The sequence below is a fragment of the Macaca nemestrina genome, chromosome 8 (assembly GCF_043159975.1).
Source record: "Macaca nemestrina isolate mMacNem1 chromosome 8, mMacNem.hap1, whole genome shotgun sequence".
Classification (NCBI taxonomy): Eukaryota; Metazoa; Chordata; class Mammalia; order Primates; family Cercopithecidae; genus Macaca; species Macaca nemestrina.
This window is the reverse complement of record NC_092132.1, coordinates 137,015,713-137,039,399: the sequence shown is the minus strand read 5'-3', so window position 1 is coordinate 137,039,399 and position 23,687 is coordinate 137,015,713. Positions and strand designations below refer to the sequence as shown.

Below are 23,687 nucleotides of genomic sequence, written 5' to 3'. Positions count from 1 at the left end.
AAGATGTTTATCAAGACAATACGTTCACCACTGATCATAGACCCTTATCAGTCGTTCTGCTTTTGCCCTTTGCCTTGTGATCTTTGTTGGATCCTTATCAGTAGTTCTGCTTTTGCCCTTTGTCCTGTTCCCTCAGAAGCATGTGATCTTTGTTCTGCTTTCTGCCCTTCGAAGCATGTGATCTTTGTACCTACTCTCTGTTCTTACACCCCCTCCCCTTTTGAAGCCCTTAATAAAAAACTTGCTGGTTTGAAGCTCAAGTAGGCATCACGGTACTACCAATATGTGTTGTCACCCCCAGCGGCCCAGTTGTAAAATTCCTCTTTGCACTCTTTCTGTTTATTTCTCAGCCGGCTGACACTTATGGAAAATAAAAAGAACCTATGTTGAAATATTGGGGGTGAGATCCCCCAATAGATTTTTGTGAAAAAATCGTCTTGGTTGTATGTCTGTAGTTAATGAAGACTAGTTAAAGAATTTACATGTCCTTATCTTGGGGATGGAGAAGGGATGCCCAAAATGTTGGCTGATTTTTTCTTACCTAACAAATTCCTAATGGTATTCACCACTTCAAAGGGGCATATAAAAAGCATGGAAGGCAATAGAGTAGGGGGATTTCGTGGGTAGGCATAGAAAACTACCATTAATTAAAATAGACAATGAAAATGGCCGGGCATGGTGGCTGACACCTGTAATCCCAGCACTTGGGGAGGCTGAGGCAGGAGGATCACTTGAAGTCAGGAGGTTGAGACCAGCCTGGCCAACATAGTGAAACCCCAGCTCTACTGAAAATATAAAAATTAGCCAGCCATGGTGGCGCACACCTGTAGTCCCAGCTACGCAGGAGGCTGAGGCAGGAGAATCACTTGAACCCAAGAGGTGGAGGTTGCAGTGAGCTGAGATTGTGCCAGTGTACTCCAGCCTAAGCGACAGAGTAAGACTTATCTAACAAAAAAGAAAAGAAAATAAAGAAAAGTGGGTGTTACAGGTAATGTGATCATTTATCTAAAAACCCAAGAGATCAACTGAAAACTATTTAGGCTACTAAGAAGGTCCATTAAGGTGACCAGATAGAAGCTAAATGCACAAAAAAATTAATCAGGCCTTGGGAAAGCAGGCTTCAAGTTGTATTTGATTTAGAGCTGCAAGATAATGCTTATTTTAATTGGCTAACATTATAGTAATTGTTGAAAAAGGAATGGAAAAGATCAACACAACAGATTTTAATAATAAAATTCTTTCTCACCGTAGAGACAAAGCACGTGGATTTTTATAGTGAAATAAGACCCATGAAAAATACAGCTTTGGCAGTTTTCGTTTTCAAATTTAAAATCATCTTGAGATTGTCTCATTCAAGGATAATAAGCCTTGTGATGAAATAGCTACATGTCTCGGGAAGCCCCTATACTTCTTATGAATTCTGTTCCCATCCTAATACAGACCCTGTATTAGTTTCCTGGAGCTACCATAACAAAGAGCCACAGACTGGGTGGTTTAAAGAACAGAAATGTATTATCTTATCGTTCTGAATGGTAGAAATCTGAGAGCAAGGTGGCAGAAGAATGGGTATTCTCTGAGGCCTCTCTCCTCTGCTTTTATTTATTTATTAATTATTTATTTTGAGACAGAGTCTCTTTCTATTGCCCAGGCTGGAGTGCAGTGGCACCATCTCAGCTCACTGCAATCTCGTTTCCCAGGATCAAATGACTCTCGCGCCTCAGCCTCTCAAGAAGAACCTCTAAGTGGCAAGAGAAAGAGGTACCACTCTAAGCTAAATGTAGCTGAGCCAGGGCAGTGAAACTTGACAAAGATGGCATAAGAGAGGCGGACCTGGAACATGCACAGTTAGCATGGTGGGGAGACTGGGACCGAGAGGAGTAATCTAGACCCAACCCCAGGCTCCAATAGGGAGCGAGAGTGAAGCAGTCATTTCACGGGGTCAGAACGAAAAGAAATCTCAGGATGGGGCAACTTAGGCAGATTTACCCTCTGTGTGCACCCTCCAAGTCCTTTGCTCAGAATTCTCCCCAGAACGTGACATGCCACATTGTAGTGGTCTAAATTCTTGTCTACTCCTTAAAAGCTGCCATAATAGATGATGTCTTAACCTTCATAGCCATAAGGTTAATCACATAGCAAACTCTTGTTGAAATAATCGTCTAGTTCCTTCTCTTAATAAACAAGAGATGCTAAAACCCAGAAGGTTAAGTGAATTGTGAGAGGCTTTCAGAGTTTGCGCCAGTGTCAAGATCTGAACTTTGGTCTTTATTACCAGGCAATTGTTCTCTGCATCACAAAGCGAGTGGCAAAGCTCGGGCTAGAGGTGGCAACAGAATGTAGAATTCTTGGTTCCTCCTGCAGAAGTGACTGAGAAGCATTAGTTTATTGTAAATGGCAGCACTTCTTTCCTTGGGTGTTGAGGGACAAATCCCTTTCCTGATACTCAGAATTGATCTCTCTTTAATAGCGGTGCCTGGTACTGAAGATCAGGATGAGATGGGCTGCTTCTCACCAGGGGGAGCACACACCGGCATCTCCCCCGCTAGCAAACTGCTTTGATCATGTGAGTCTGCAAGCTCAGAAACGCAGGATGGCTCTCTGCAGAGGGGCTCGTGAAAGCCTGAATCCTCTGCCCCACTGTTACCTGACAGAGTTGTCCAGGTTCTTGGCCTGTTGAACAAAGAATTGAACAAAATGCAGAGTAACAAAAGAAAGAAGCAAGGAAAAACAAAGCAACAGAAGGGAGGAAGGAAAGCGTAGATTTATAGAAGACAATTCAGAGTGCGCTGCAGGAAGCCGATGGTCCCCAGGGATTTTATAAAGCGAAAAGAACTTGGCAACACCCCTGGGTTCCCTTTAGAGGCCTCCAACTGGTTACACCCTACGAAGGATTGGCCTGCCACCAATCAGAGGCTAAAGTGGAAACTTTTGCCTTGATATCAGAGGAGCAAGGATGTGGCCTGTGTGCCGCCTAATCGTGCCTAGAACTGTCTGCACCTGCCGATCTTTTGCTTCTGCGAACTGGCTGCACCTGCTGTTCTCCTGCTTCTATCCTAGCCGTGCTTACTCTAATTCCCTATTCTCCTGCCTCCCCACCACAGCCCAAGTTATCTGTGCAGTCTCATTTTCCACGTTATTCCTGTAATGATTCCGTCCTCCCACCCCCACTAGCAGTTACGGGGCTGGATGCAGAGCCCAACTCGGGCCACAGAGGAGCAGCAAGAACCCAGGGCAACGGGCCTGTGAGTGGAATGCACGTGGGAGAGAGAAACGGAATGAACAGAAATATTTAGGAAGCACTTTTTACAGAGGGCTCAGGCTGTGCCTGAGGAGGTGGGGGCGAGGGCTGGTGACATTTGGAAAGTCGTGGTTAAACGTGATCCCGTCAGCACCCGCTGGTCCTTCTTGAACTTGATAACCTCGGTGAAAACGCCCAGCGTTGGAGAAATTCAAGGAGTGGCTGTTGTAATTCACATTTCGCCCTTAGCCTTTCGTCTTCGCGCTGGGACGAAGCGCTGAGCACCGTGGCTCCGCCAGGGGGCAGGAGAAGTCTGGGAATGTTTTTTTAAAAATTTCCCAACTTTTCCCCCCAAACTGTGTGCCTCCTCAAGAAACCGAATCCTCCCGCTGCAGCGTCCCAGGAGCCCGCCCCTCGCCCGCCGCCTCCCCCGCGCCCCGGTCCCGCGCAGCCGCCGCGCTCCTACGCTCCGAGGTCCGCGAGATGAAGGTCTGGCTGCTGCTCGGTCTACTGCTGGTGCACGAAGCGCTGGAGGATGGTAAGTGACTCTGGGCGCTGAGCCACCTAGCTTGTGCCCTGACTTTAGCCGGGACCCGAAGCCCCCGCCGCCCTGCTGCCAGCTCTTGCTCTAACGTTCGGCCTTCGGTGGCTCAGTCCCCGCGCCACTGCCTGCCCGGTGCACCTGCCCTCTTCTAGTGGGGTCGCCTTTCCTCCCACTCTTTCCCTTCCCGGAGAGCCCTCTAGGGGAGGTGGCAGCTACCCCGACCCTTAGGAGCCCACCAGGACCTCTCCAAGCCCCCCACCTCCGGGCGAATCAAGCATCCCTAGCCAGCGCCTGGTCCAGCCCCCACTGTCAACGTGTCGGTCCGGGAGGTGGCGCGGGAGCCTCGGATGGCTTCCACTTCCCAGCGGCGTGGCCGAGACCTCTGCTGCTGAGAGCGGGTGCCACCTAAGCACGGCAGTCGCTGATTCCGTTGTAGTGTTCCAGGTGACCTCCCCCTCCCCTCGAAGTCCTGGGTGAGTTCCGTCTACCACTTTGGGAGTGAATCCTGCAAGATCTGCCTAGATCTTCGAACAAAAATGTCAGTGTATGAAACTTCAAAATGAATGAAAACCCCATGGCTTGTTATATTTATCTAATTGGATGGGAAAGGGGGGAAGAAAATGCTTTTTTTTTTTTTTTTTTTTTTTTTTTTTTTTTTTTTTTGGTACAGCGTATGCGACCATGACCGCTGCGCATTTTTGAATCTGTACCTGCCCTGGGTCCACCATGTGCACCATCGTGCACACTCGTGACCACAGGGTCAGGTGCCGTTTTTCTGTATGTCTGGGTGTGTATTACTGTGGTGTATATTATACATTATTGTTAGCATTTAAGTGTTTTGTTTGTTCTATTCACTCCGTGGGTGTTATTTGTACAGCACATGTTTCATCTGGGTACATCCTGGTATCCTCAAGCCTTTCTTGAAATTCCTGGGCTACAGCACAATTTTTGCTTAGATTTAGTGGAAAAGTAGCTTTTGCTGTTATGCAACTTCATGCTGGAGCCAGCTCAACCTGGGTCACATTTCTATCCACTCCTTCATCCTGACGAGTTTCTTTCTTTCCTAGGAAACTACAACATTTGCCAAAAAAATACCGCATTGTAGTTTCCAAAATCCAAGATAGTTGCGGGACTTGAAGTTGAGAATGGGGATCCTTCAGCCTGGAGCCTGGCTTAATAAAACGTAGGCAGAGCTTCTGTTGGGAGAGTAACACTTAATTCTGCTCAGAGAGAAGTTGGCATGAGTTCAGTTTGTAAAATGCAATATTAAAATGCTCCTGGCAGGCCCTTGTATGCCACTGCTGAAAAAGCAGAAATGTAATTTGTAGTATCATTTTTTGAATAGGACAAGAGATGGCCAGGCAAAATATTTTCAAATCAGCTGTTCTTTTGTTTATACCCAACTTGCCGGTCTTAGAGGCTCAGGAAGTGGCTTCCATTCTGCCTCCTGGATCTCGCCCAGTCCATGTGAGTTTATTACAAACATCTGCCTAAATAAATTACCATTTCTTTAAGTGTAATCCATATAAACAATAAGCATTTATGAGACAATTGGAGAAAGCGGAATACAGACTATAAGAAATCGTTGATAAATTTCAGGTGATAATAGCACTGAGATTTTGTTTATAAAAGTACACACATCTGGCCTGGCACAGTGGCTCATGCCTGTAATCCCAGCACTTTGGGAGGCCAAGGCAGGTGGATCACGAGGTCAGGAGTTCAAGACTAGGCTGGCCAAGATGGTGAAACCTCGTCTCTACTAAAAAGACAAAAATTAGCCGGGCGTAGTGGTGGGTGCGTGTAGTCCCAGCTGCTTGGGAGGTTGAGGCAGAGAACTGCTTGAACCCGGGAGGCAGAGGTTGCAGTGAGCTGAGATCGCACCACTGCACTCCAGCCAGGCGACAGCGTGAGACTCCATCTCAAAAAAATAAAAATAAATATGAAACGAAAGTACACATATCTATAATGTATGGACCATTTATGGATGAAATAGTGAACACATAGTGCCTCATTAAGTTACGTAAGCATTTGGCTAAACCTAGTAAGAATGGTTTTTGGTTTTTAGTTGTGTTGTGAGTTGTGGCCAGGAGCTACTAAGGAGAGTGGATTACACAGGAGGCCCTTCCAGTGCTGGTTTCTGATTGGCAGGTTGGGAATATCCTGCCTTCAGGGCCATCCCAAAGCACAAACTCCAGACACAAGGCCCACGACTCAACTGTGTCACTGCCTTTTAGTTTTTCTGATCACATCTAAAAGACAGTTATTATTGTTGTTATTATTATTATTATTATTACTATTTGAGATGGAGTCTCGCTTTGTCACCCAGGCCGGAGTGCTGTGGCACAATCTCAGCTCACTGTAACTTCCACTTCCCAGATCATGCAATTCTCATGCCTCAGCCTCCTGAGTAGCTGGGACTACAGACATGCGCCACCATGCCCAGCTAATTTTTATATGTTTAGTGGAGACAGTGTTTCGCCATGTTGGCCAGGCTAGTCTCAAACTCCTGACCTCAAGTGATCCACCCACCTTGGCCTCCCAAAGTGCTGGGATTACAGGTGTGAGCCACCACACCTAGCCAGAGACAGCCTTCTAAGAGAAAAAGACTTCCCTACAAGTGTGTATGGGGGTGAACATCTGGCCTGACCCAGTGAAGTTTGCGTTCCCAATTACAAAATTCTTTACTTTTTTGGAAGTAATATTCTTTCTCCTCATGAAGAGGGGTAGCTGAAAGGGCCTATAATATTCTGTGGCATAAAAATGAGGGATGAAAACAGGTAATAATCCAAGATTCCACTTTGAGACGTCGATCATAGCACCTGATTTTCAGCATTTATATAGAATACATGCCACAGAGTTTATTAACAGGGTGCTTCTATTTTCACATTAAAAAGTATAAAATCACAAGCATTTTCTGACTTTTGATTACCTACATATTTTTATTGAATGTCAGGAGCAAACACTGAAGTGTTAATATTGATTTGTCACTGCTGTTTTGTTGAACAACATGAGAACCTTGATCCATGCTAATCTGATCTTCAGTAACCTGGGTTTATTTCATATCTGGTGAAAGGGGTTTCTTTCTGGGAGGACTAAAGACATTCATTATGGTCTGAGGGCAATATAGCCAGATCTCAAGAAGGTAAGGACAGAGACACAATGAGGATGATTCTCTAACCAGGAGCCTGTGACACTTTCATGTCTTCATTTATTCTTGAGAAAAAAAAAAAACAGAGTAAAAATGAGTACAGAAATATTTTAATGAAAAAAGAATTCTAAAATTCCTTATTGTTTTTGATGCAAATAATGAATGCTTTGAAGCATTCAGGATCTTGGCTGGCATGTTTGACATACAAAAAACAATTTCTGATCCTTAAAACTCAGAAAGAGAAAAGTTTGAGGGCATGAGAGAGATGCGGTGGTCAGAAGATGGATGGTTTTCAAACCTAGACAAGGTTCTAAAACGCTTTCTTTGTGGTGCTCATAATCGAATGCAGAGGAAAATAAAGAAGTAAAGATACAATTTCAGGAAGTGGTAAGTGGCATCGAGAATCATTAATCAGGGTCTGTTAGGTTCCTAGGGCTGCCATAACAAAGTACCATAGAATAGGAGGTTTAAAACCACAGAAGTTTGTTTGCTCATGGTCCAGAGGCTTGAAGTCCAAAGTCAGTGTCAGCAGGGCCACACAGCTTCTAAGATGGGGGTAGAATCCTTCTGTGCCTCCACTAGCTTCTGGTTGTGGTCAGCAATCCCTTGGCATTTTTTGGCTTGCAGCTGCACCACTCCAATCTCTGCCTCTGTTGCCATGTGACCATCTTCTCCCTGTGTCTGTCTGTACGTGGCATTTTCGTGTGTGTGTGTGTGTGTGTGTGTGTGTGTGTGTGTGTGTCTGTCTCCTAAGAACATCAGTTCTATTGGAGGAGAACCTACCCTAATGACCTCATGCTAATGTGATTGCATTTGCAAAGACTCCGTTCCCGAATGAGGTTACATTCACAGATACGTGGGAGTTAGGACTTTAGCATATCTTTTTAGGGGACACAATTTAACCAGTAAGACAGGGTGAGACATGGAGAGGACTGAGGTGGGGTGTGAGGTTGCTGTTTGGATGGAGAGCCATAAGCCTGCCTGAAGCAAGGAAGCAAACCCCAGAGGTGGCTGAAAGCAAAGCTGTGCGCTCCAGGGGTGCCACAAGTGCAACAGCTTCAAGATGGGCTTGTACCGGTTGCCAGTGTGGCTGTGATATGTGGGACAGGAGATGGCCAAGCCTTGTAGGGCGTGGGAAGATTTAGGGCTTGCTTCTAGATGAGATGAAAATCACTGGAGGCTTCTGAATGGAGAAGTACCTGTAATTTGATTTATGTTTTCAAAGGCAGGTGCTATGGTTTGTATATGGCATGTCCCCACCACATCTTATGTTGAATTTTGATTCCCCATGTGATGGTGGTGGGAGGTAGGGCCTCGTAGGAGGTGTTTGGGCCTTGGGGGTAGTTCCTTCATGAATAGATTAATGCATTCCCTTGGGGATGTGTGCATTCTCTATTATTACTGGCAAGAACTGCTTGTTAAAGAGATTCTGTTCCCTCCTCCTCCCACCTCACCCGGTTATCTCTGCACTGCTAGTTATCCTTGTCCTCTGCCCTGAGTGGAAGCAGCCTGAGGCCTTCATTTGAAGCAGACGTTGGTTCCATGCTTCTTGTACAGCCTGTAGAACGATGAGCTAAATAAACCTCTTTTCTTTATAAACAACCCAGCCCTAGGTATTCCTCTGTAACGATGCAAAATGAACTAATGCAGAAAATTGGTACCAAGGAGTGGGATATTGCTCTAAAGATACCTGAAAGTGTGGAAGCAGCTTTGGAACTTGGTACTGGGCAGAGAATTGGAGGAGTTTGAAAGGCTCAGAAGAAAATAGGAAGAGGAGGGAAAGTTTGGAATTTCTTAGAGATTGGTTATACGGTCGTGACTAAACTGTTCATAGAAATATAGACAGTAAAGTTCATGCTGACAAGGTCTCAAATGGAAACAGATAACTTATTGGGAACTGGAGAAAAGTCACCCATGTTAGGCCTTAGCAAAGAACTTGGCTGCATTGTGTTCATGCCCTAGGAATTTGCGGAAGGCCAGACTTAAGAGTGATGTCCTGGGGTGTCCAAAAGAAGAAATATCTAAGCAGCAAAGTGCTCTAGTAGTGGGGGGTATGGCTGGTTTTAAAAGCTTAGTATCAGCCGGGCGCAGTGACTCACACCTGTAATCCCAGCACTTTGGGAGGCTGAGGCAGGCGGATCACGAGGTCAGGAGATCCAGACCAGCCTGGCCAACATGGTGAAACCCCATCTCTACTAAAATACAAAAAATTAGCCAGGTGTGGTGGTGTGCACCTTTAGTCCCAGCTACTTGGGAGGCTGAGGCAGGGGAATTGATTGAACTCGGGAGGCAGAGCTTGCAGTGAATGAGATTGTGCCATTGCACTCCAGCCTGGTGACAGTTAGACTCCATCTCAAAAAAAAAAAAAAAAAAAGCTTAGGCTCAAGATCAATTACAGCAGCAAAGAAATGACCTAAAGGTAGAATTTATTATGAAAAGGGAAGCACAGAGTAAAAGTTTGGAAAATCTGAAGGCTGGCCATATGGCAGAGAATGAAAGAGCATTTTTGGGAGAAGAATCCAGGGGTACAGCTGAGAGACTGTTTGGTAAAGTAATTAGCACGAGTAAAAGAGAATCATGTGCTAGTAGTCAAGAAAATAAGAGAAAGGCCTTGAAGCCATTTTGCAAATCTTTGAGGAGCCCCTCGCATCACAGGCCCAGAGACTCGGGAGAATAGAGTGGTTTTGGGGGGCAGCCCCTGCTGCCCTCCTGCCCTGCCTCGGGATGCTACTGCCCCTATCCCAGGTGCACCAGCTCTACACTTGACTTAAAAGGCCCCAGGTGTGGCTCCAGATGCTGCTCCAGAGGGCACAAGCCATAAGCCTTGGAGGCTTCCACATGTCAAGTCTGCATGTGCCCAGAATGCAAGCGTGATGGAGGCTTAGCTTCCACCTAGATTTCAGAGGATGTATCAGAAAGTCTGAGTGTGTGGGCAGAAGCCTGCTACAGGGGCAAGAACTACCATAGAGAGACCCCCACGGGGCACTGCCTAGGGGAGCCATGGTAACGGGGCTGATGTGGGGATCCCAGAATTAGAGAGCCATTAGCAGTATGCACCCTCAGCTTGGAAAAGACACAGACATTCAACTCCAACCTAACTGATCAGCCATGTGGGCTTCACACAGCAAAGTTATAGGGGTGGGGATGGCCAAGGCTTGTTTTTGATTTTCCAGGCTCATAGCTGTAAGGAACTTGCCTCAAGTCTCAGATGAAACTTTGGACTTTTGAGTTGATGCTGAAACAAGTTAAGATCTGGGGGACTCTTGGGAAGGGATGCTTGTAGTTTGCAGTCTTTGAAAGACATGGGTTTTGGGGGGCCAGAGGTGCAATGCTATGGTTTGGCTATTTGACCTCCTCAAACCTCATGTTGAAATTTGATCCCCAGCGTTAGGGGTGGGGCCTAATGGGAGGTGTTTGAGTCTTGGGGGCAGATCCCTGATGAATGGCTTGTTGCCCTCCCCGAGGTAATAGAACTAATAGCATGAGTTCTTGCTCCATTAATTCACGTAACAGCTGGCTAAAAGGAGCCTGGCACCTCCCCCTCTCTCTCTTGCTTCATCTCTCTCCATGTGATCTCTACATACACCCATTCTCCTTCACCTCTGCCACCAGTGGAAGCAGCTTGAGGCCCTCACCAGATGCCCTGTCTTGAATCTTCTGGCCAGTAGAACTGTGAGCTCCCTAAACCTCTTTCCTGCATAAATGATTCAGCCTCAGCTGTCCCTTTCTAGCAACACAGATGGCTGAAGGAGTGATACAGTGGAGGCCAGGGGCTGCTTAGGAGATAGTATAAATGTCTGGATGGTACATGGCTTGGCCCAGGGTGGTGTCAGTGGATGGAAGGAAAAGAGGCTGGGTTCAGGGTATATTTCAAGATGAAGTCAAAATAATTTGTTGCTGGATTGGAGAGGAAAATTTTTAAAAAGTGAGACTTGGAAGTTTTTGTCCTGAGCAATTGTCATTTGCTGATAAAGGGAGCATGAGGGAAGCATTCAGAGGTCAGACATGCTAACTTTGAGATGCTAAATTTTGGACATGCTAACTTAGACATGCCTACTAGTCTTTCAAGTGGCTGTGCTGAATAAGCAACAGGATATTGAGATCCGGAGTGTAGAGGCGGGGTCAGGACAGGAGCTAGGGCAGCTTTCAGCATATAAATGCTGCAAGGGTCATGGAACTGTGTGAGGTCACTTAGAGAGTGAAAGGTAGTTAGAGAGGAATGACCAGGCAGGTAAGGAAAATGAGGAAGAGCTGCCGGAGACTGGAGAGTTGTCAATGACACAGGAGGAAAATCAAGGCAGCAGAGGGTCCCGCGAGCCATGTGAATCGAGTTGTTCAAGAAGAGAGTCATCAGCTGTGTTCTAACAGGTGTTCTGGAAAATACTTCAAATTGAGGTCTTTATCCTGGCATCGAAGGAACTCATTCTCAGAAACTGCTATTTGTTTTTTAAATGATACTTTAAACAGTGGTAGTGTTACCGGAAAGGGATCCTGATGCAGACCACAAGAAAGAGTTCTTAGATCTCGTGCAAGAAAGAATTCGGAGTGAGTCCATAAAGTGAAAGCCAATTTATTAAGAAAGTAAAGGAATGAAAGAATGGCTTCTCCCTAGGCAGAGCAGTGGCATGGTCTGCTCAGCTGCTTATACTTACTGTTACTTCTGGATTATATGCCAAACAAGGGGTGGATTATTCATGAGTTTTCAGGAAAGGGATGGGAAATTCCTGGAACTGAGGGTTCCTCTCTTTTTTAGACCATATAGGGTAACTTCGTAATGTTGCCATGGCTTTTGTAAATTGTCATCGCACTGGTGGGCGTATCTTCTAGCATGCTAATGCATTATAATTAGCATATAACGATCAGTGAGGATGACTATAGGTCATGTTTGTTGCCATCTTGGTTTTGGTGGGATTTGGCCAGCTTCTTTACCGCAACCTGTTTTATCAGCAAGGTGTCTGTGACCTGTATCTTGAGCCAACCCCCTGTCTCATCCTGTGACAAATGACTTAATCTCCTGGGAATGCCACCCAGTGGTTCTCAGCCTTATTTTACCCAGCCCCTATTCAAGATTGGAGTCTCTCTGGTTCGAATCTCTGACAGTAGGAGGGTGTTTTGGAGTGGGGTTCTCGAAAGGAATAGAGAAAGGAAGGGCTCACTACATCTTGCTACATTTTCCTCTCCATAGGGTCGCTTTCCCACCTTCTCAGCTTTGTTGCTGGAAAAGTATGTGTGTTCCTGCAGGGTGTTTCATGAAAAGTGGAAAAATGAGGGTGGCCTCTCTCGGTTTGTGTAACTAATTGGGAAGCAACTGAGCGGCTCAGAAAAATGTATGGCGTGGTTACTGGGGTGCTACTTTTAAGGATGGCATTTCCCCTTTACTGCCCATCAGGGAGAAGAAAACCAAACAACTTTATGCTTTGATGTTAATGACTATGCTTAACAAGAACTCTCATCCAAGCTGCAGTCAACGATTCTTCTAATTAATTTATTTTCTCTTCCAGCACAGTTCTATTAGAGAGGCTAATAGGTTACTGTTGATGAGTAAGATTTGATTGTGGGTCTCAGTTGATGCTGAATAACCTTGGTCCTTTGTCCTGCTTCCTTCTCGCTTTGTAACATCTGTTTATTTATTTTGGATATAAGGGTTTTTGGGGTTTTGTTTGTTTTCTTGTTTTTTTGAGACAGAGTCTCACTCTCTTGCCCAGGCTGCAGTGCGGTGGCAGTGGCGCAATCTCAGCTCACTGCAACCTCCATCTCCCAGGATCAAGCAATTCTCATGCCTCAGCCTCCCGAGTAGCTGAGACTACAGGCATGTACCACCATGCCTGGCTAATTTTTTTGTATTTTTTGGAAGAGATGGGGTTTCACCATGTTGGCTAGCCTGGTCTTGAACTCCTGGCCTCAAGTGATCCACCCTACTTGGCCTCCCAAAGTGCTGGGATGATAGGCATGAGCCACCGCACCAGGCTGGAGATGAGGTTTTGATCAGCATCTCCTCACTGGGGGGATCCAACGTGTGCCTTGGAAAAGTATCTCCAGCTCTTCCAGGAAGACGAGGCTCTTATCCCCAGCGTCAAGTTCTGTGTGGCTTGGCACTCCATGTCACATCAAACAAAGAATCTCACGGTGCAAGAGACTTGTGCAAACAAAGTGTAAAAGCAACAACATGCTAATCTCTATGTGGAAGGAGAGGCAATGGCATGAGCCAGAGAAAGCTCTAGACTTGGAGTCAGAGGGTCTGGTTTTTCATTACCTTCTTGATGACCTGGAGTGAACTACTTGGCATCTATACATTAAAAAGAATAATATCTGCTTAGCCTCCACCACAAGTTTTTCATAGAGATCTCATGTGACAACCACAGAAAAACAAATAGCACTTAGCCAGCAATCACTCACTATGGGCCAGATGCTAATTTCACCATTTTCGACATATTAACTCATTTAACTCCCACAGTAACTATTATAGTTATTATGAGGTAGTTGTTACCATATCATTCTCAATTTACAGATGAGGAAACGGAAACAGAAGAGGGTAAGTAGCTTCCCAAGTTCACACAACGAGTAAGTGGCAGGCCTGGACCTGAAGTTAGTAATGCTATTTAATCGTTCTTGAATTTTGCCACCTGTTTCTCTATAAAATATACAATGTAATAGTCTCAAAAATGCAATGGTAATGGACTTTAACTTTTATTTATCTATGGGATGAATTCTTATATTTTTTAGGTCTTTCAAAAATAACCAGTTGACATAGTTAGGCTGAAGAGTCATATCTTTTAAAAAGTTAGACATGGGATTTGGGAGTCACTCATTTCCAGGAATGTCTGGGTATCTGTGGGGCCACTAGGCTGGTCCTTTAAGTTAGCATCATTACCCTCAAACCACAGGCCAATTTTGTGGTCAGGCAGCTGCACCAACTATATAGTTAGATCAGCTGGTGGGGCTGTTTGGTCAGAAGGTCAAATTATTTTGCATAGATAGCAAATATTTGGATACATAATCTCCATAATCAGGTAATCTGATGTTCCTGAGTAACATAGATAACAACGTATTACAGCTTAGAAGTCAGACAAGTAGCTCTGTTTGTCTAAATTCCATAGGATTTACATATGGTTATTGTCATTTCTGATAGCTTGAATTCCTGTTCCATGATACACAGAACACCAAATTAGACATTAATCCAGAGTTTTCTTAATCTCACAGGCATTAAAATATTTACAGGGCACAGATTACTTGGACATTGTAATGGTAGGCTTTCTTTTCTTTTCTTTTTTTTTCTTTTTTTTTTCTTTGAGACAGAGTCTTGCTCTGTCAACCAGACTGGAGTGCAGTGGTGCAATCATAGCTCACCATAAACTTAGACTCATGGGCTCAAGTGATCCTCCTGCCTCAGCCTCCAGGCATGTGTTACCACATTCAGCTTTTTTTTTTTTTCCTTAATTTTGTAGCCATGTACCATGTTGCCCGGGCTGGTCTTGAACTCCTGGCCTCAAGCAAACCTCCCAACTTGCAACTTGGCCTCCCAAAGTGGTGGGATTACATGTGTGAGCAACCATGCCTGGCCTATTATTGTCTATCTTAAGAAGAAAACTGTAATTTCTACCTTATTGCAGAGCTGAGGCTTATGCTTCACAATTGATGTTGCTGGATCAATGTACTTTTGTTGGTCTGACACATTCCCAGCCATTGCAGTGCTTTTCCTTCTAGGAGGCTGGGAGCGTGTGCATGGGAGCCATTGTCTACCCCCACCTATCATTAAAACCAGGAGTGATAAACCACATGTCCAGGGTGAGCAGAATAATGGGCAAACAGCAGATTCAGCAGCAGGTGTTGGGGGTTCCGCCTTGGAGACTAGGGTTCAAGGTCACAGCTCTACTCCCTGGAAGGATAGAGGATGCTCCGTAAGGCCTGTAACCAAGAGGAACCTTAGTAGGGGAAGGAAGGGAAATAAGAGACTCAGGCCTAAGAGAAGAAACAGGTCACAGCTGGACATGAAGTCACAGAAAATAGAGCAGGGCTCAGGGGTTGAGGCATAGAAGCCCAAAGAGTGAGGCTTCGATCTTGACACTGAGCCAAGAGATCCCAAGGGCAGGATTGGTTCTAGACTCAGGGCCACACTGAACTAAGAGGGGAGGCCCCATGGCTCCCGTTTCAAAGGGCAACACACAAAGGAAACCAAATTCATCATTACACAGTTGAGTCCAAATCAATTGTGTTTTTTATTATACTTTTCTCCTAATCTACCACATGTTCTATAAATGCCCTGTCGTTCTCTCAATTGGCCAAGGGCTGTGTGGTTGTTCAAAATATGTACAGAATGTTTATCTCCACATAGTGAAATGAGCTCTCTGGAATGGGAATAGGAGGCCTGACTTCTGCTCCACATTCTGCCACTAACCAGCTGAGTGACTCTGTACAGTTTATTCAGCTTTTCAGGGAGGGCCTCCTTTAGTTTTTAAATGTACAACATGAGGACTTGACCTAAATGATCTCTAAGGATGTCGTAAGTTTGAAAATTTTATAATTCTGTGGGTATCTATTGAGGTGGCCTTTGAGCTTGTGCGGACAGATGGTCAAACTGAAACTCTACAGTACCTTTTTCTTTCTTTTTTTTTTTTTGAGACAGGGTCTCACTGTCACCCAGGCTGGAGTGTGGTGGCATGATCTCGGTTCACTGAAACCTCCGCCTCCCAGGTTCAAGCAATTCTCGTGCCTCAGCCTCCCTAGCAGCTGTGACTACAGGCATGCACCACCATGCCTGGCTAATTTTGTATTTTTAGTAGAGACAGGGTTTTGCCGTGTTGCCCAGGCTTGTCTCAAACTCCTGACCTCAAGTGATCCACCTGCCTTGGCTCCCAAAGTGCTGGGATTACAGGAGTAATCCACCATGCCCAGTCCTGAAAACTTTTAGATAACTCTAGAGAAGATAAATTTTTAATCCTCCCCTCCTCATATGTCAACATTGTTTTCACTGCAACCTCTGTCTCCCCACACCTGGCCTACAGTCCGCTTTTCTTTCTTGTTGCGTGGACACAACTGTGTGGCTGCAAGGGGCTTAGCTGAGATTTTAGGAGTCTGGTGGCCCACCACAGGCAGAACAGTGAGGGGGGACTCTTCCCTGGGTGTAGTCAGTAAGGGTGCCTTATTTATAGAGAAGACAAAAACAACCATAAAAGCAACTTAAAGTCAGTTAGCTTTTTATTATCACTATTTGCCAGCAACTCTCAACAATGTTGGTGATAAAATACTCCTTCCCCAAAGATATTTTGTTGGTGAAATTCTAAATCATTGCTACAGTTACAGTTGAGTTTTGATCATTTATATGTAAGTTTCAGATTAGTATACATTTAATATTTACTCTTTAATAATAAACATTTTATTCCAACTAGACATCACCAGCCCCTGACAAATGTAATCTCCACTTTACCATTTGTTTTGAGAGAAAGTTCATCATGGTTCAAAATCTTGGCAGGGCAGAGTGGCTCACACCTATAATTGTAGCACTTTGGGAGGCCTAGGTGGGAGTGTTGCTTGAGGCTAGGAGTTAGATACAAGCCTGGGCAATATAGCAAGACCCCAACTCTAAAAAAAAAAATTGTTCAGCGTGGTCTCACATACCTGTGGACCTAGCTAGTCAGGAGGCTGAGGCAGGAGGATCACTTGAGCCCAGGAGTTCAAGGCTGCAGTGAGCTAGGATCATGCCATTGCATTCCAGCCTGGGTGATAGAGTGAGATTCTAACAATAAACACAAAATATTTTGCATGCAATTTCAGCACAGTTTATGCCCCCAGTCTCTGTGGAACTACATATTTCTGTGTTTAAACAGTAGAATCAAAACAGTGACAACATAGAGACTGCAAAGTAAAGAAACAGCCTTGAATGGCTTCAGTTCGGCTGTTTTGTGTGACCACTTAGAGACTGTGCAACAGTGTGAACTATAGGCAATAATATTTTTGTTTTCTAAGGGCAAATTTTAGCTCATACATGAACTATTTTGCTGAATTTGAGTATCTTTGGAGCTGAAATATTTTCCTTTTTAATGATTGTTTTAAAACTATAGAATCAAAAAATGATTATTACATGACTTTTACTGAAAACAATATTGAGATATGAGGAGGGGAGGATTAAAAAGTTATCTTCTCTAGAGTTATCTAAAAGTTAACAGGGCTGGGCATGGTGGCTTACTCCTGTAATTCCAGCACTTTGGGAGGCCAAGGCAGGCGGATCACCTGAGGTCAGGAGTTTGAGACCAGCCTGGCCAACATGGTGAGACCCTGTCTCCATGTCTCTACTAAAAATACAAAAATGAGTTGGGTGCGGCGGCGGGCACCTGTAATCTCAGCTACTTAGGACGCTGAGGCAAGAGAATCACTGGGAGGCGGAGGTTGCAGTGAGCTGAGATCATGCCACTGTACTCCGGCCTAGGCAACATAGTGAGAATCTGTCTCAAAAAAAAAAAAAAAAAAGAAGAAGAAGAAGAAGAAAAAGTTATCAGCCTCAAATATTCCGAGGATGCCGTTACTATAGTGCATTTCTCTCTCCTTGGTTTGTGCAGTTACTGGCCAACACCTTCCCAAGAACAAGCGTCCAAAGGAACCAGGGGAGAATAGAATCAAACCTACCAACAAGAAGGTGAAGCCCAAAATTCCTAAAATAAAGGACAGGGACTCAGCCGATTCAACACCAAAGATGCAGTCTATCATGATGCAGGTGCTGGATAAAGGTCGCTTCCAGAAACCCGCCGCTACCCTGAGTCTGCTGGCAGGGCAAAGTGTAGAGCTTCGATGTAAGGGGAGTAGAATTGGATGGAGCTACCCTGCATATCTTGACACCTTTAAGGACTCTCGCATCAGGTAAGCATTTTTTTTTTTTAACTGTGTAGGGTTGAGTATTTGTAATTGTAATAGTTAACAAAATTCCTTCTTAACTGTTATTATACATTGTTTCTGACATGTTGCATTTTACCCTAATAGATCATTAGAATAGAAACTCAAAGAACGAAAGTCACAGATTTTATTTCTTTACCCAGTTAATAAAAACAACTGCAAATCCTACCAACATTTGTTGAAAGAGTGAAATTGTATAGGAAACCATGTAACAAAACCATATGACAATTTTATTTGAAAATGTATGGTGAGTGACATTTTATAGGAAACCAAAATTTTATAGAAAACTATTTTGCGTAGAGATGGATGTTTAAAAATTCATATTGTGTGGCCAGGTGCAGTGGCTCATGCCTGTAATCCCAGCCCTTTGGGAGGCCAAAGCAGGCAGATCACTTGAGGCCAGGAGTTGGAGACTAGCCTGGCCAACATGGTGAAACCCTGTCTCTACAAGAAATATGAATTAGCCAGATGTGGTAGCATGTGCCTGTAATCCCAGCTACCCAGGAGGCTGGGGCAGGAGAGTCGCTTGAACCCCAGAGGTGGAGGTTACAGTGAACCACGATCGCACCATCACACTCCAGCCTGGGTGACAGAGGGAGACTCCGTCTCAAAAAAAATATTAAAAAAACATACTGTGTAAATTAATGGACATGTTTTATGTTATTTCTTAAATAATCATAATGAAAACTGAAATGATCTAACAGGAGATTCCTGTGAGCAACTTGACTAGATATCAACTTCAATTACTTTTCAACTGCTTCTGATTATTATTTTTATTATTATATATTTATTTTTTTTAGACAGTCTCGCTCTGTCACGCAGGCTGGAGTGCAGTGGTGCGATCTCGGTTCACTGCAAGCTCCGCCTCCCGGGTTCATGCCATTCTCCTGCCTCAGCCTCCCGAGTAGCTGGGACTACAGGCACCTGCCACCATGCCCAGCTAAGTTTTTGCATTTTTAGTAGAGATGGGGTTTCACCATGTTAGCCAGGATGGTCTCGATCTCCTGACCTCGTGATCCTCCCGCCTCGGCCTCCCAAAGTGCTGGGATTACATGCGTGAGCCGCCGCGCCCGGTAGCTTCTGATTATTTTTACGTTCATAAATCTATGACTGTTACATTCAGAGGCCTCAACTGGTAAGAAGGCCAGTGATTTCTCATGTTTAAATGAATACCTTCAGGAGGCTGGGCTTTCTAGACCAGGAAGAGTGGTTATGGTGGTGACGGCGGCAAGTGTGAGAAGCAAGAAAGAAACACATACTTTCTGCGATGCTGGGAGGAACCTGAGCACGGGCTGTGAGTCAGGGGGTGTGTATGGGGTTAGAGTCCTGTGCACCTTGGCGAAGTCTCCTAAACTCCACCAGGCCTGTTTCATTATGTGTAGAATGAGGGTGGGGGATGACATGATTTCTAAGATTCTTTCTGACCCTATTTCCATATATGATGGAGAAATAGGATCGATTTACAATGGAGAGATACCAGACGTTGTTTGAGATGACAAGAGTGGGAGAAAGAAAGGCTGCAGGCAGGCTGGGCACGGTGGCTCATGCCTGTAATCCCAGCGCTTTGGGAGGCCAAGGCGGGCAGATTGTCATGATGTCAAGAGATCAATACCATCCTGGCCAACATTGTGAAACCCCGTCTCTACTAAAAATATAAAAATAAACTGGGCGTGGTGCATGCCTCTAGTCCCAGCTATTTGGGAGGCTGAGGCAGGAGAATCGCTTGAACCTGGGAGGCGGAGGTTGCAGTGAGCCGAGATTGCATCACTGGACTCCAGCCTGGCAACATAGCAATACTCCATCTCAAAAGAAAAAAAAAAAGACTGCAGAGGGCAGGTATCTCAGACTCTGCATGTTCATAACAGATTCATATTTCCACACAAACTGTGTTTCTGCAGAAATTCATCTCCCTCGAGGACATCATTATCCACTTGGTTACCCAACCAGAAGACTGGGAGGCATCCATGCTTCCTCCCTCTCTCCCACACTCTCCACATCCAGTCAGTCGCCAGGTTAAGCCAGTTCAGCCTTCATTTTAACATTTCAAAATTCTATGAGTTTGGTGTAAATGTAATAGCGGTTCTTGCCATGAAACGTAATGATGGCAAACCGCTATTGCTTTTGCACCAACCTAATATATGACTCAATTCCCTCTTCATAGCAATTGAGCCTTCTTCCAGGAATGGGCATCTGTCCATTTGTGTTGCTGGAGTCACTGTCCCCTGTCTGAGCTGCTGTTCTCTGCCATCTCTGATACTGCGGTGACCACACCCAGGCTAGTGCTGCTCACTGCAGCTGGACCAACACTTAGAAGTCAGAGTGCAGCGTGTGGCTCCCCTGCTAACCACTCGGTGGGTGCCCTTGAGGATAAAGTCCAACATCCTCACACGGCAGTGAGGCCCTCCCTGACCTCTGCCGTCTCTCTGGAGTCACCTCTAATCTGGATGGGTCACTCTGCTCTCGCTGCCCTGGGCTCCTGTAAGATTCTCAAAAGCACCAGGCTCCTGGGGCCTTCAAGTTTGCTGCTTTCATAGCCAGGAACACTCTTGGGCCCCTCAGCACCAGGCTAACCTCAGGCATCACTTTCTCTGGGAAACCCATGGCAGGCCCCCCAAGCTGTGTGTTCCCACAGCACTTGCTGTTGCATCTTCCCGGCTCTCTTCACACTGAAAACTACTTTCAACATCTTTGTTTTTCACTGAGACTTAGCTGAGTGGTTGGCATTTAGCTTTCCCTACTTAATGCTTGACTGACAAGCCTCCCTGATACATTTGTCCTTCTTACACACACACACACACACACAGACACACACACACACACACACACACACACACACACACACACACTCCCCTATACACACGACTTGGAAAATAAATAAAATACATGTATAAGTTATAGTAAACTGTCTACTTATCTCCGTTATCCTCTTGTGTTAAGACATCTTTCACATTTTTATTCTGACTCTACCTTCTAGCATCGTGGATAAAACAGGATAGGGTCCTTCTTAAGGCTGAGTGGGCTGGATGGGGAGTGGAAATGGAGAAAGTGAATCCATTCTTCCTGTTTCTCTTTCTACACTTGAAGTGCATGTGTGTAAGAGAGAACATATGGATATTCTGCTTGGAAGATATATGGAAAGGCTTACCACTATATATGTTTATGTGCGGTAAAAAACACATAACATAGATTTACCCTCTTAATGATTTTGAAGGCCAGGCATGATGGCCCACACCTATAATCCCAGCACTTTGGGAGGCCAAGGTGGGCGGGCTTGAGCCCAGGAGTTCAAGACCAGCTTGGGCAACATGGCGAAACCATCTCTACTAAAATTACGAGAAAAAAAAATTTAACCTGGCTTTGGAGTGCATTCCTGTAGTCCCAGCTACTTGAGAGGCTAAGGGGGTGGGATCACCTGAGCCCAGGAAGTCAACGCTGCAGTGAGCCATGATCATACCACTGCAATCCAGCCTGGGCAATGGGAGTGAGACTGTCTCAGAAAAAAAAAGAAAGAAAAAATAATTTTGAAGTGTACAGTATTGTTACCTATAGGCACATTGTTGTGTAATAGACCTCTAGACCGTTTTCATCTTGCATGGCCAAAACTCTGCCCACTGGACTCCTCCTCTCCTAGCACTCTTTCCTGGCAATCACCTTGCTACTGGCTGTTTCTATGAGTTTGACAACTCTAGGTACCCCATATAAATGGAATATGCAGCATATTTTTGTTATTGTTGCTGACTTATTTCCCACAGCATGATGTCCTCAAAGTTCTTTGATGTCACAGCATATGATATGGTTTCCTTTTTGTTTAAGGCTGAGTAATATTATATTGTATATATATACCACATTTTATGTTTGAGATGGAGTCTTGCTCTGTCACCCAGGCTGGAGTGCAGTGGGACGATCTCGGCTCACTACAGTTTCTGCCTCCCAGGTTCAAGTGATTCTCCTGCCTCAGCCTCCCAACTAGCTGGGATTACAGGCACACACCACCACACTTAGCTAATTTTTGTATCTTTAGTAGAGACAGGGTTTCACTATGATGGCCAGGCTGGTCTCGAATTCCTGACCTCGGCCTCCCCTAAGTGCTGGGATTACAGGCGTGAGCCACCATGCCTGGCCTATACTACATTTGTTTTGTTTGTTTTGTTTTGAGATGGAGTCTTGCTCTTTCACCCAGGATGGAGTGCAGTGGTGCAATCTCAGCTCACTGCAATCTCCACCTCCCAGGTTCAAGCGACTCTTCTGCCTCAGCTTCCAGAGTAGCTAGGATTACAGGCACGCACCGCCGTGCCTGGCTAATTTTTGTATTTTTAGTAGAGATGAGGTTTTACCATGTTGACCAGGGTGGTCTCGAACTCCTGACCTCAGGCAGTCTGCCCACTTTGGCCTCCCATAGTGCTGGGATTCCAGGTGTGAGCCACTGTGCCTGGCCTAGACTACATTTTTATAATCCATCATCCAGCGATAGGCATTTAGGCTCCTTCCACCTTCTGGCTATTGTGAATGCCACAATGAACATGGATGTGCATATATTTCTTTGAGTTTCTGCTTTTAATTCTTATGGATATATACCCAAAAGTGGGATTTGCCACATACATTTTTTTTTTTTTCTGATGGACATCCTGATGTTGGTTTTACTGTTTTTGTTTTGAATACACAGGCCGGGTCAGGAGCAGTGAGATTTGCCAGCACTCTAAGGGTCTTGGGCCAGCTCTGGATGGAGGGAGAGCCCCACATGCCCCGAGCAAGGCCCCCCATTAAGGGACTGCAGCCACCTCCAGGGACCTCTCCCTCCACCCACCTGCTCCCAAATGCCAGAGGGAGCCTTCTCGCCCTCCCTCCCTGCCCACCGTCCCCTCAAGCGTCAGCCTGGCGTTGAAAGCCTTTCCAAGTTCCACCTTACTTTTCTTGCTCCCAAAGGTGCCCAGGCTCTGGGCAGGCCCGGCTCATATCCCTGGTGGTGGCACATTCTCTGGAGGACCCTCCTGTTCTTGGGTACAGGCCGTGCCCCACCTAGGTAGCCGTCCCATTGGGATCCTGTAGGATCTCTAAAACCCAGCTCTGGCCCCAACTTTCTGTCTGGCCTGGAGGTTTCTCAGCCTCCTGAGAGCTCTCCTGGGCCTTGGTCTGGGCAGAACCTGGGCCTAAACAAACAAGAGCCGGGGCAGCCAGGGTCTCTGCGTGTCTGGGCCCAGGGCTTGCCCTCAGAACTCAACTGTCCAACAGGAGAGGAGGGTGCCTCCACCTTCCCTACTTTCTGCCCCTTTTTCAGGATCTCAGGGCCTCTAGCCCTGTGGGGGGGTGGGGGTGCTGGGTGCCCCAGGTAGAGCTGAAGTCATGGGGCTCTTGAGGAGTTGGTGTCCACCTGGAGTCTGTCCAGTGAGGTTAGGTCAACAGGTGTGCTGTCTGTCGTTCGAGGCTGAGCCAACTCCCAACAGCCCGTACAACTCGAGGGGCCTTTTGAGGGAGGGGCAGGCAGGCCCAGTGGGTGGTCAGCCCAAGGTGAACCCACCCATCATGGCCAGCGTTCCTCAGGTTGAGCCTCCAGTGGGTGAAACCTGCGAGTCCTCATCCTTCCTGGCAGATGGGACCATTGACAGGAGGTGGGTGGGGCCTCCACAGACTCTGCCCTGTGGTGTCACACAGCTGGCAGCCAATGGGAAGCACCCAGCCAGGAAGCCCCGGAGCTACCCTTGCTGGGGGACCTGGGCCATCCCAGTTGGTGCGAAGTGGCCGGAGGCAGTTAGGAGCCCACGTTCAATCCAAGGCTGTCCACTGAGCCCCATGTGACTGTGACCGGGCTGGGGTGTCCATGTCCTCTTTGGACCTCAGTTCCTGTAAAATGGCCCGTTGGCCAGATTGGCCGCTGG

At 45.9% G+C, this 23,687-nt stretch overlaps 1 protein-coding gene across 1 annotated transcript in view; it reads left to right on the top strand.

Moving 5' to 3' along the window:
- The first annotated feature begins 3,610 nt into the window (after nucleotides 1-3,610).
- LOC105463734 (platelet derived growth factor receptor like) overlaps nucleotides 3,611-23,687 on the top strand; it is a 68,435-nt gene continuing 48,358 nt past the window's right edge. The window contains exons 1-2 of the mRNA XM_011710994.3: nucleotides 3,611-3,776; nucleotides 17,484-17,781. Of these exons, the coding sequence (XP_011709296.1) occupies nucleotides 3,722-3,776; nucleotides 17,484-17,781 (353 nt within the window). The 5' untranslated portion in view covers nucleotides 3,611-3,721. The remainder of the gene's footprint in view (nucleotides 3,777-17,483; nucleotides 17,782-23,687) is intronic.